The sequence below is a fragment of the Protomyctophum parallelum genome (genome assembly GCF_964188405.1).
Source record: "Protomyctophum parallelum genome assembly, chromosome: 10".
NCBI lineage: Eukaryota > Metazoa > Chordata > Actinopteri > Myctophiformes > Myctophidae > Protomyctophum > Protomyctophum parallelum.
In genome coordinates this window covers 4,845,889-4,859,496 of record NC_139704.1, presented here as the reverse complement: position 1 = coordinate 4,859,496, position 13,608 = coordinate 4,845,889, and the positions used below count along the sequence as shown (strand labels likewise).

Here is a 13,608-nt window from a genome sequence, read left to right as displayed (position 1 = left end):
AAAATAACGACTTTCTGGCCTTGACGCACCATATACTGTACAAACAGAATGATTGCATTAAACAAAGTTAATCTCAATGTGCCACTCACTTTATGCATGCGCATACAGTACCCTCTATCGGCTGAGCTTCCGACCTCAAGCCTGTCTGTCCACCATGTAGCCTGGCTGTCTCCTCCTATAAGCCACATGCAGTGGTCCTTATCCCTCTACTGAAATACAAATTTGAGGTCATTTTACGTTACTCGAGTATCTTTTTTGTTTGTTTTGTTAGTTATTTTACAATAAAAAAAATAAAATAATAATGGCAGATGTAGTCACTACGACCACAAATGTCCCCAAGAAACTAGCTAGCCTAGCCACCGAGTTTGCTAGTGCTCTGGGAAAACAGAGCAGCTGAATTCTTTGTTTTGATTAGGTGGTGAACGGTGCTGGTTTGATCCACAGCTAGAAGCCGTTTCAACCAATCAGATTGCTTCCTCTTAACGACCTGTTGTAGAATTGTTATTCAATACTTTATATTTCTAATTAACCCCACTATATCTCACAGGCAAATATTGTTTGCTTTACTTTTTACTCCAGTACGATTATTTAAATGACTTTGGAGATTTAGATTTAGATTATTATAAGAGCTCGGCGTTATCAGTCGCCTCATGTCTGCTATTTGAAGTGGCAGACAGTACAGTATTAGAGCCAGTGTTGCCATGTCTGCTCATTCTGTTTTTCAGTAAGTTAGTTGCTGCCAGAGTGAGGTCTAATTCGGGGATTCCTGGATCGCTGCCCTCCACAATTTCCTATCCAACATCAGGTTCTTGAGCTCTGCAGTGTTGTCAGCCAAGCTGTCGCGCCGCAGCACGTCTACATAGGTAGTGCGCTTCTTTCCCCTCCTGGCTTTGCCCTGGGTTGGCTCCCATCGGGTCAATGTACTTGCCTCAAGTTCTGGGTCCCTTTTCAGTAAAGTTGCATGTAAATATCGGTAGTTGTGGGTTGCGGAGTTTTGCGGCTTGTTTCCTAGTGTTGTTTAAACCAGTGGTTTTCAACCATTTTCATGTCAAGGACCGTCAAATTAATATAGTGGACCCCCCCTCCCCATACAGAAGTTATTAAAATGTTACTCAGCACGAGCAGTCAGATATACTGAACAACATATTTATTTAGAATTATATACAGGATTATAATATTATTATTATATTAATTATATTTAGCCTTCGATTATCTAATATGTCACTCTGCTCTATCGATGCAGAATCGACGCACAGATCTATTGTTTTTGACACCGCTTAGCTTGTAGATCTGCCATTTCCAAACAGCCGTGTATAGTCTATTTGGGCTTTTGCTTTGGGCTTTGTTTAACCCATTCTGAACGGGCACCCATTTTGGTGTCAGCATCATGTTATGCTTTAGCTATTGAAAAATACAGTTTTGGTGTGTACAACATTATCCACACAGAATTGTACATAGTCAGTAATACAGTCTGTCAATCCATCAATGTCCTCCCAGTATGACTCATAGAAGACTCCCCAGCCCGTAGCCTCAAAACACAGCACCTCATTGGCCTCTGGTGACCACTTTCTCACTGGCAGTTGTTTTACCACGGGTGATTGGGTGTGTATATGGATGTGAGGTGAACAAGGTTGTGGTCAGATCCACCCCGCTTGGGCAGTGCTGTGCATTTTTATATGCATTCTTGACATTTGCATAGAATAGATCCAGTGTCCTGTCCTCTCTTGTAGTGCAGCTCACAAACTGATAGAAGAAGGCAGGGTGTGTGAGGGTGACACATGGTTGAAGTCACCTGACACTGCCATGAATGCACTTGGATGTGTTGTCCGCAACCTAGCGATTGCGGAGTGAATGACGTCACACGCTACTTATGTGTTCGCTGACGGGGGAATGTAAACAACAAACACGAGGGCATGTGAATATTCATGGGGCAAGTAGTAGTAGTACTAAAGACCATCAGTTTAATGTCTGGCTGCCAGATACGCTCCTTTACCGCGATGTGCCCAGGATTACACGACTTGTTGTCGATCATCACCGCAAGCCCGCCGCCTACACTCTTGCAGCGTAACTTTGTGTCACGGTTCCGATCGAACAATCAGAAATCCATTTACGAGAGAGAGAGTGAGTGCATTTCATGACAATGGACGGCAGACACGGTCTGAAGCTCCGTCTGTTTTGCTCGCCGTCTCACACCCGCTCTGCAGCCCCGGAATCTTCGCCTGAGTTGTGTTGGTAGTTCAGGTGGTCTGTAGTCTGGCCACTGCTACAGAGCTGACAACGAGGTTATATCTCCCCTTCTTCTCTGGAGTCCATGCCTCAAAGCAGACCAGAGGTAGAAAACTGTCGTTCCCTGATGTCATCGCTAGGAACACACGCATCAGTAAGCAGGAAGTGGGGATGGTAACGAAGGACCGGAAAGTCTGGCGTGGCGTTGTGAACTCCATGATCTCCACCGCAGTCGAAAACCGATGATGATGGATGATGCATCTACAGTTTGTGTTTATTGTATCTGTGTGTGCACGTGACACGCATGCATGCATGTCTATGCGTGCGTGCGTGTTTGTGTTAACCCCACACATATCATGCAGGCTAATCTCGAGGCATAATGCGATTCATCCACTTCAGTGGTCTTGGATGTGTAAATGTGCAGCACTGAGATGTAAAACAAAACACTACGGTGTCATAGAGAGAGAAATGTTTTCCACGGAGCATTGAGCAACAATCCACAGAGCATTGACTCCCAGGGAACAACAATAGCCCATTCTGACCGGGCACCCATTTTGGTGTCAGCATCATGTTATGCTTTAGCTATTTAAAAATAGCAGATCTACAAGCTCATATCGCGCCACCGAGTGGCGCGATACGAGCTTGTAGGTCTGCTATTTTTGAAAAATCGAAGAGCGACTGACATTTTTTGAATCTGATCTCAGGTCAGAATGGGTTCATCAGACCAGTGTGTGTCCGGCGGAAACCTCGTATGAATCTGATCTCAGGTCAGAATGGGATAGAGGGTATATGCACGTGACATCATCAAATGTCGTGAGTTAGAAAATAACGACTTTCTGGCCTTGACGCACCATATACTGTACAAACAGAATGATTGCATTAAACAAAGTTAATCTCAATGGGCCACTCACTTTATGCATGCGCATACAGTACCCTCTATCGGCTGAGCTTCCGACCTCAAGCCTGTCTGTCCACCATGTAGCCTGGCTGTCTCCTCCTATAAGCCACATGCAGTGGTCCTTATCCCTCTACTGAAATACAAATTTGAGGTCATTTTACGTTACTCGAGTATCTTTTTTTTGTTTTGTTAGTTATTTTACAATAAAAAAAATATATTTTTAATGGCAGATGTAGTCACTACGACCACAAATGTCCCAAGAAACTAGCTAGCCTAGCCACCGCGTTTGCTAGTGCTCTGGGAAAACAGAGCAGCTGAATTATTTGTTTTGATTAGGTGGTGAACGGTGCTGGTTTGATCCACAGCTAGAAGCCGTTTCAACCAATCGGATTGCTTCCTCGAAACGTCCTGTTGTCGAATTGTTATTCAATACTTTATATTTCTAATTAACCCCACTATATCTCACATGGCAAATATCGTTTGCTTTACTTTTTACTCCAGTACGATTATTTAAATGACTTTGGAGATTTAGATTTAGATTATTATAAGAGCTCGGCGTTATCAGTCGCCTCATGTCTGCTATTTGAAGTGGCAGACAGTACAGTATTAGAGCCAGTGTTGCCATGTCTGCTCATTCTGTTTTTCAGTAAGTTAGTTGCTGCCTAGAGTGAGGTCTAATTTGGGATTCCTGGATCGCTGCCCTTCCACAATGTCCTATCCAACATCAGGTTCTTGAGCTCTGCAGTGTTGTCAGCCAAGCTGTCGCGCCGCCGCCCCGTCTACATAGGTAGTACGCTTCTTTCCCCTCCTGGCTTTGCCCTGGGTTGGCTCCCATAGGGTCAATGTACTTGCCTCAAGTTCTGGGTCCCTTTTCAGTAAAGTTGCATGTAAATATCGGTAGTTGTGGGTTGCGGAGTTTTGCGGCTTGTTTCCTAGTGTTGTTTAAACCAGTGGTTTTCAACCATTTTCATGTCAAGGACCGTCAAATTAATATAGTGGACCTCCCCCCCCCCCCCCCTCCCCATACAGAAGTTATTAAAATGTTACTCAGCACAAGCAGTCAGATATACTGAACAACATATTTATTTAGAATTATATACAGGGTTATAATATTATTATTATATGAATTATATTTAGCCTTCGATTATCTAACATGTCACTCTGCTCTATCGATGCAGAATCGACGCACAGATCTATTGTTTTTTACACCGCTTAGCTTGTAGATCTGCCATTTCCAAACAGCCGTGTATAGTCTATTTGGGCTTTTGCTTTGGGCTTTGTTTAAAGTCGGCCTGGGTTTGCTTATTTCTCTCACGAAGTCTTCTGGCAACACCAATCCAGGTGTACGTGTTGCTTGATAAACACCAGCCGAGGCGGAGAGAGAGAGAGAGAGAGAGAGAGAGTGCTCCGAGTGTTATCAGGCCCATCAAGTCTGCTATTTGAAGAGGCAGACATCAATTAGAGTGAGCCTAATGGATTCACAGCCAAATGCAGGCCTGCGCTCTGGGCGCCCCGGGGGGTGGGGGGTGGGGGATAGAGGGATGCTCTTCGGTTCTCCCTCATACAGCGCTGTGTCATTTGAAGTCGCTCGCGTTTGATTTCCCAGTGTTTGTTTGGTTTCCGGTACGTCGTTGTCCCTCTCTCCCCGTCCAATGCCTTGCGGTGATGGATTGCTGTGGTGGAAAGTGACTCAGGTACATTGACTCAAGTACCGTACTTAACCCATTCTGACCTGAGATCAGATTCTATAAACGTCTTCTAAATCCTGACAGTTTTCTGAAAAAGCTATGTCAGTCGTTCTTCGATTTTTCTAAAATAGCAGACCTACAAGCTTGTAGGTCTGCTATTTTTCAATAGCTAAAGCATAACATGATGCTGACACCAAAATGGGTGCCCGTTCAGAATTGGTTAAGTAACATGTTGAGGTACTTTTACCTTTGGGATTTCCAATACTTTTACTTCTACTCCACTACATCTCGGATCCAAGTATTCTACTCTTACTCCACTACATTTATTTGAAAACTTTAGCTACTACTGTAGTACTATAGTTACTTTGTAGATTTTGATTATTATAATATTATTACAAAACCATTTCATTTCGGCCATTTGAAAAAAGCCGACCTATACTCTACAAGCTCAATGTGTCGCATCGCGACACATTGAGAGCTTGTAGATCAGCTATTTTCAAAAGATTTGTATACGTTTGAAAACTTGAAACGAGACATTTTGCACATTGAGTCATTTTACTTTCGGTGCTTTGTTTACCAATGCTTTTTTTACATTACTCAAGTGCATTTTGAATTTCAGACTTATACTTGTAACAGTACTTGTAGTAGTAGTTTTATATTGCAGTATTGATCCTTTTTACTCAAATAAAGATTGTGAGTACTTTTTCCATCACTGATGGATTGTGTATTTTGCTGAATCTTGTTCGTCTGTTTGTTTTGGCCTGCGCGGTGAGGACGATAACAATGTCATTTTCATTTATGGAGAGACGCTCGCGCCGCAGCCAGCTTCTCTCAGTAATAATGGACACACAGTACAGTACAGTACCATCCGTTGTTTCAGGCGCCGAGTTACGCGCACGGCACGCTCCTGGGCGGATAAACAGAGCCGGGGGTAAGGGGGGGGTGTTCTCCCTCTCTCTGTCTCTCTGGCTGACTGTTCCTCTCCTGAGTCTCCTCTCCCTCGCTTGGCGCTGCTACAGAATGATGTCCTTGGCAGTTCAGTTGATTTTCAGTGCATTGTCAGAAACAGAACATTGTCAGTGAGAAAGGGAGAGGCAGGGCATTTGCCAAGGGACAATGTTAACCCATTCTGACCTGAGATCAGATTCTAAAAATGTCAGTCGCTCTTCGATTTTTCAAAAATAGCAGACCTACAAGCTCGTATCGCGCCACTCGGTGGCGCGATATGAGCTTGTAGATCTGCTATTTTTAAATAGCTAAAGCATAACGTAATGCTAATACCAAAAGGGGTTCCCGCACAAAATGGGTTAATTGTTAATTCTACTCAGATGCCCTGAACAGATCTGCTGGACACTTATTCTCAGTAAGCCAAGCAGTACAATTAGCAAGGCTAATCATTGAATGAAACCTGGCAGGGAAGGGAACACATGCATTTTATGAAAAAAAAACCTTCAGGAAAAGATCAGGAAAGCATGAAGAGTTGGAATGGCACAACTGTGTAGTAGAGACTGTGGATTGTTTAAAAGTGGAATGCACCGAGCTACTTTAACTTCAGTGGGTGGGCTCTCAAATGAATGTAATGTACCCCTGAATCATCCTGGGGTCATTTCTCTTGGGTGCCCGCCGGGCAATGTAGGCAGGATCGGCGTCTACTCTGTAATATGCAAAGGTTTTCAAACCTTTTCATGTCAAGAACCCCACATTTTTGTCGGGAGAAGAGACCTCTTATCGCCATAATCCAACCTTTTGTGTTTTTCTCGTAAATATACTTGATCACGCTACATCTACAGTTTTCAGAAAAGAAACTGCAAAAGCATATCGCAGTATAGTCAAAGTCACAAAAGGTTAACATCTTTGGGAAAATATTGAATGGGCACAGCTAGGTTAATTTGGCAGACCATATGGAAAATATTTTCTGACCGGGCACCCATTTTGGTGTCGGCATCATGTTATGCTTTAGCTATTTAAAAATAGCAGATCTACAAGCTCATATCGCGCCACCGAGTGGCGCGATACGAGCTTGTAGGTCTGCCATTTTTGAAAAATCGAAGAACGACTGACATTTTTTAAATCTGATCTCAGGTCAGAATGGGTTCATCAGACCAGTGTGTGTCCAGTGGATACCTCGTATGAATCTGATCTCAGGTCAGAATGGGTTAAGAGAGTTCTGAGGCATACAGGCCGACGGTTCCCTCTTCATTACAGTGGGAGCGCTGCGTTGCTTTTCTCCGGCAAAATCCTGTATCAATCTGTTTCTTTTTGTTACGGAGACATCTGAAGGCAAGTAAACCACTTGATGGAGATGAAGGATGAAAGGACTATTGAAACATCAGTCATGCTGTTTGTACAGCCTCGTTAACCACACAGAACCCATTTGTCCATGTAACAATACACGCTGTGTGTGTGTGTGTGTGTGTGTGTGTGTGTGTGTGTGCGTGTGCGTGTGTGTGTGTGTGTGTGTGTGTGTAATGGTTCAGCCCTCAGGAGAAGGATTATTCAGCTGTCTCAGGGTTGCTTTCTTTGTGCTCAGAGAGAGAGAGGAGTTTCCACCTCCGTTCACTTCATCGGGCCAGTCCAATGACTTTGGAAATAGTGTCGACTTTGACAGCAAAGTTTGATTTATACTGTTGACGATAGGTTCTCGGCTTAATAAACCCTGGATCACCAGTGACATCGAAAGGCACTTCTGAACCAGACAAAGGAGACCTTTTTTAGGCATGGAGACCGGGAGAAGCTCAAACGAGTGCAACAAAGGGACAATAAAGCCGGCAAAGTTGGACTACAAAAGGAAAGTGGAGAGGAAGCTGCAGGATAACGACACCAGAGAGGTGTGGAAGGGGATGAGGACTGTTACGGTCTACAAAGCATAGAGTAGCCACTATAGCCAGGCGGTTGAGGGGGATGTGGAGAAGGCCAATGAGTGCAACCAATTTTAACCCATTCTGACCTGAGATCAGATTCATACGAGGTTTCCGCCGGACACACACTGGTCTGATGAACCCATTCTGACCTGAGATCAGATTCAAAAAATGTCAGTCGCTCTTCGATTTTTCAAAAATAGCAGACCTACGATACGAGCTTGCTCGTATCGCGCCATGCGGTGGCGCGATATGAGCTTGTAGATCTGCTATTTTTAAATAGCTAAAGCATAACATGATGCTGACACCAAAATGGGTGCCCGTTCAGAATGGGTTATAATGGGTACACCGAGTCCACTCCCACCTGGGGACAGGCCGAGTGGTTATGTTGAAGATTATGTTCTTTGACTTTTCAAGTGCATTCAACACCATCCAACCCCCCCATACTCAGAGATAAACTCGATGGGGTGTGGGGGGTGGATCCCTCCTTTTCTTACCTGGATTACCGACTATACCTGACAGGACGACCACAGTATGTCAGGCTGGGGGAACTGCGTCTCTGTGGATGCTGCTGAGCTACACAGGGATCTCCACAGGGGACTGTCCTGGCTCCTTTTCGGTTCACATTGTACACGTCGGACTCCAAGTACAACTCTGAGTCAGAAATGCTCTGACGACACAGCTATTGTGGGCGGCGTGTGTCAAGGATGGGCATCGGGAGGAATACAGGGACCTGACGAAGGCCTTCGGGGGATGGAGCGACAGGAACTGCCTCCTCCTAAACACCTCCAAGACTATAAGGAGATGGTGGTGGACTATATAAGAGGAACAAGCATGCTCCTCTCCAGCCTGTTAATGTCCGAGGGACAGCCATCGATCAAGTACAGTCATGCAAGTACCTAGGATTTCACCTAGACGAGAGCCTGGATTGGGCTCTGAACTCGGACACTTGTCTATAAAAAAGACACAGAGCTGCAGGCTCTTCTTTCTGAGGAGGCTCAGATCCTTTGAGGTGTGCAGCAGAATGCTGTACATGTTCTACCAGTCTGCAGGGGCAAGCGGGGGAGACCTCAGGCCTGACTCACTGTAGTCTGTTGTGGACATTATCCATTATGCGTGCCACAATGGATAATGTGAGTCATCCTCTCCACATAACCTTGGCCAGACCAGAATAGTGGTCGCAAGAACCTGTTTCCTTCTGTGACATGTAAGAACAAACGATTCAAGAGAACTTTTGTACCAACAGCAATCAGGCTTTTTAACTCCACGGCCAGCCGCTAGTCTTATGAACTGGACTATATCTATCTATCTATCTATCTATCTATCTATCTATCTATCTATCTATCTATCTATCTATCTATCTATCTATCTATCTATCTATCTTGTGTTTACCTTGCTTGCTTTAAGTTGCTCTGGACTAAGAGCATCTGCTAAATGCCTAAATTGTTGAATTACGTTTAGTTTCGCCCATATATTATTTCCACTGTACTGTCACAGATTCAGAATCTTCCCTGTTCCAATATTTCCCATTCAGTATGCAGCAGACAGCATCAGTGAAGGAGCAATAGTGCTAAATTAATTTACCAGCGTATATTCCGTTTCAAGCCGTATCTATCACCGTGGCAATATATTGGCTTCCACATTACCCTGAGCCCTCCTCAAGATCCACTGGAGTTTATGAAATCAAGCCCGAAAGAAGCTACTTACAGTAGTCTGAGAGCACTTTAGACATCGACTATTTGGAATTAGCCGATCTGCAAGCTCACGTAAGCGACCTGAGTTTATTTTTTATACTCTTTAATGGAGAAGCTCGGCTTTGCTGGACGCTGAGCCAAAAGAGCAGGTAATTTAGGATATTCTTCTGTAGAGACTACCTTGGTCATCAAGTTTACTTTTAATGTATTTGTTTATTTGGACAAGACATAATTATTAAGTGACATTACATGTGAATGCAACATAAAAACGGACTTAGCAAAGATGCTAGTTTACATCTGCAGTCTCCACACAATATATTTAAAAAAATCACATCTGTGTGAACTGAGCGGTGCAACTATACATTTATTGTTATAGCAGGCAGAAAAAAAAACATAACGCACAAGAACAATGTAAAAAGGTTTGTCAGTGTTTATATGGAGCAGTACAGATTTGTGACTAAAGTTACTTATATATAAAGTGCAGAATTGCTTTCAAGTAATACAGGACAGTAGGACACGCTGTCAAAGTGCACTGGACTGTTTGACTAGACTATTTTGTGGAACAAGACCACTCACATATCCAGAGGTTCTGACTATAGGGACACATGAGGACTGACTGAATGAACCCATTCTGACCTGAGATCAGATTCATACAAGGTTTCCACTGGACACCCACTGGTCTGATGAACCCATTCTCACCTGAGATCGGATTCTAGAAATGTCAGTCGTTCTTCGATTTTTCAAAAATAGCAGACCTACAAGCTCGTATCGCGCCACTCGGTGGCGCGATATGAGCTTGTAGATCTGCTATTTTTCAATAGCTAAAGCATAACATGATGCTGACACCATAAATACTATAGCAGCAATCAATCCGTATTTATTCCACATTTCTTTCTTGTCTTGTTATTCTTTTTCCAGGATTTGAATGACTTTGCCCCCATCTTCACCCGACCCTTGTATAAGGGCATGGTGGCGCCCAACGCAGACAAAGGGACACTCATCGCAAGAGTGCGGGCCGAAGACGAGGACCCTGAGGTGAGTGACTTGACATGATCATTGTTGACCTTTTAATTTCAAGCTCTGAAGAGTATTATAAGCATGGAACCAAAGGGTCCATTGGGTTCCATTACAGACCTGTATATGGATCCATTTGGAACCCCCTCAAGGAACCGTGAGGGTCCACATGGACTCCCCGTGGCTATTGATGTGATCGTTGTTGACGTGTAGGGACGTGTGTTGCAACTGTAAGCCCTATCTTTCTTTAGCCTTTGTTTAGCCTTCCTTAAAGGGACACTTCACCCTTTTTGCTAAAAAATATATGTTAATGACATTTAGGAGCTTTAGAACACTTTCCTGGGGGGTCTTTATGTGTGTAATATGTGGTTTTAGATATTTTAGATTGTAGCAGTGAGCCCAGTGTCTCTGATGTCATGGACACTGGGATCACTTACTTCCTGGACTACATGTGGTCTCAGTAAGACAGACCTCCCCTATCCACAAGGAGGAGCAGTGCACCAAAGTATTATGGGAATTGTAGTCCAGGAAGGAAGTGAGCCCAGTGTCCATGACATCAGAGACACTGGGCTCACTGCTACAATCTAAAATATCTGAAACCACATATTACACACATAAAGACCCCCAGAAAAGTGTTCTAAAGCTTCTAAACGTCATTAACATATATTTTTTTGCAAAAAGGGTGAAGTGTCCCTTTAACCTTCCATCCGGCCACTCTACCCCTGAGTCCACTGCTTGTACCAGTGTGGTGTGAAAATAACTGAGAACGAAAATGCATCGCATGGATGCAACTGGGACGTATCCTCAGTGATGTATCCCAAGGTCATCGGGGTTTCGGGTCTCGTGGACATCATACGCCCTCGCTCAGGTGACCCAGCCAGGGTGATCAAGTCCCAACTTAAATCCCAGTAGCTACCCTCGATCAGACCCCCCCTAGACCAGGGCCACAAAATCCGTTGGAAACCACTCCGGAACTACTATATGCCGGGACTGAGAGTTACAATTCTACCCCTGAGCCACTGCTTGTACCAGTGCTGTGTGAAAATAGCTGAAATACAAGCTCACAACACGTCACATATGGATTCATTGTGAGCTTGTAGATTTGCTCTTTTTTATGTTTGACATTACATATTATAATGATATGATAATTGGTGAACCAATAGGATCCACCACCTGTTTTTGACCGGCTACCCGCCCCCTCTAGACCAGAAATCACACAGGCTGCGGCAGGCTAGGTGTCTTAACCCATTCTGACCGGGCACCCATTTTGGTGTTGGCATCATGTTATGCTTTAGCTATTGAAAAATAGCAGATCTACAAGCTCATATCGCGCCACCGAGTGGCGCGATACGAGCTTGTAGGTCTGCTATTTTTTGAAAAATCGAAGAACGACTGACATTTTTAGAATCTGATCTCAGGTCAGAATGGGTTCATCAGACCAGTGTGTGTCCGGTGGAAACCTCGTATGAATCTGATCCCAGGTCAGAATGGGTTAAGGGGCACTTCCACAGTCTCCATCACCACCGTGCAGTAACCATAGTGACCCATGGAAGATAGCGGGACATGATTTGATTTTGACACGAGCATGGCGTGTTCACCGGTGCTCACGCGTGAGTCGTCGTTCTTCGTCTCCATCGTCGTATCTCCTACTCTTAACTTAACCTTTTTTTCCATAAATTAACGCCCTACCTCGTTGTATTTTCTACAGGCTGATCTACAAGCTCACACACATGTCACATACGTTGTGATTGATTGATTGATTGATTGATTGAACGAATGAATGAAAATGCGCAGCAGATCGGCAAGCTCGAAACGTGTCACGAAGCGACACATTTTTTTATTTTTTTATTTTCGTTTTACATGTGAGGGTTCCAACTGACAGAGATGTTTTCCTGAAAAAGAACCTTTTTTTTTTTGTACATACGAGGTTTGAGGCCGGCGGCGTGTGGTGGTTATGCCGCACCGCCTCTGTTGCTCCACTTTAATAATCCATCTGAGAGGCTTCTCCTGGGGGTCGCTGTGCCTGTGTGAACTATTTCTACTTAAAGTGGAGGAGGAAATTACACATACGCCAGAATAGACATGGCGCGGTGTGACACCGTAGTTGGTGGTGGTGCTCTCAGGAATTATTTTGCTATCTTACAACAAGGCACCACAGGAGCAAAGGTAATCATCGTTGTTGAGAAGGAATGGGGGATAGGGATGGTGTTATTTTTGTTTTGTTTTCCCTCGAATGCGGCGCACGGCACACCGCCGCTATATAACCCATTCTGACCTGAGATCAGATTCATACCAGGTTTCCGCCGGACACACGCTGGTCTGATGAACCCATTCTGACCTGAGATCAGATTCTAAAAATGTCAGTCGCTCTTCGATTTTTCCAAAATAGCAGACCTACAAGCTCGTATCGCGCCACTCGGTGGCGCGATATGAGCTTGTAGATCTGCTATTTTTAAATAGCTAAAGCATAACATGATGCCGACACCAAAATGGGTGCCCGGTCAGAATAGGATAACTGACTTTACAGCGTGACTTTCTGTCAGTAGGAAGCTACGAGGCCATTAAGGATGAAACAAAGAAAGAGACACCTTCGCGGGGCTTAATAAATAGCGGAGAACAAGGTTATTTCGTCCCCCCGGGAATATTTTTGGTTCCGCGTCGTCGACGCGGTGACAAAGTGCGACTGCCTTCATTAAGCGGTTCAGCCCGCCCTAATATTTTATAGACCTTTAGTGAGACGGCATTATTTCTACACGCTCACTCACTTCTACTGTATAGGCGGCTATCCGTCTCCTCACAAGACGTGCTCGGCTCTTGTTAAATGAGCCGTTCAAATCTGCGATTGGCAAAGTTTAGTTTCAGACGGGAGGAACGCTTGCGTTGGGAGAACAATGTAGTGTAAGACTGCATGAAGAATATTAGCGTCAGACTAAACGCAAGCACACGTGCGCACACATGTGCACACACATGTGCCACAGGTGCACACACACACACACGCAGTGGTGGGCGTCGATAGGGCTACAATACACGTATCGCAACATAATGGGTCACTGCAAGATGCTACACAATAAGAGAGAGAGAGAGAGAGAGAGAGAGAGAGATGCACATGTTCATGTAATGTGTGATATATGCACTAAGCAGTGACTGTACTGATAAGAACCGTAACCTTTACTTAAGTAAATCATTTTGGTACTTTCTCCACCACTGATCACAAGCGAGCATGGTGATGG

The 13,608-nt window shown here is 44.4% G+C and overlaps 1 protein-coding gene across 1 annotated transcript in view; it reads left to right on the top strand.

Moving 5' to 3' along the window:
- The window catches only part of LOC310865260 (protocadherin-15-like), a gene marked incomplete at both ends in the record, with an annotated part of 422,228 nt that overhangs the window by 255,478 nt on the left and 153,142 nt on the right, over positions 1-13,608 (top strand). Inside the window, one exon of the mRNA XM_083774285.1 lies at positions 10,283-10,399. Within this exon, the coding sequence (XP_083630411.1) occupies positions 10,283-10,399 (117 nt within the window). The remainder of the gene's footprint in view (positions 1-10,282; positions 10,400-13,608) is intronic.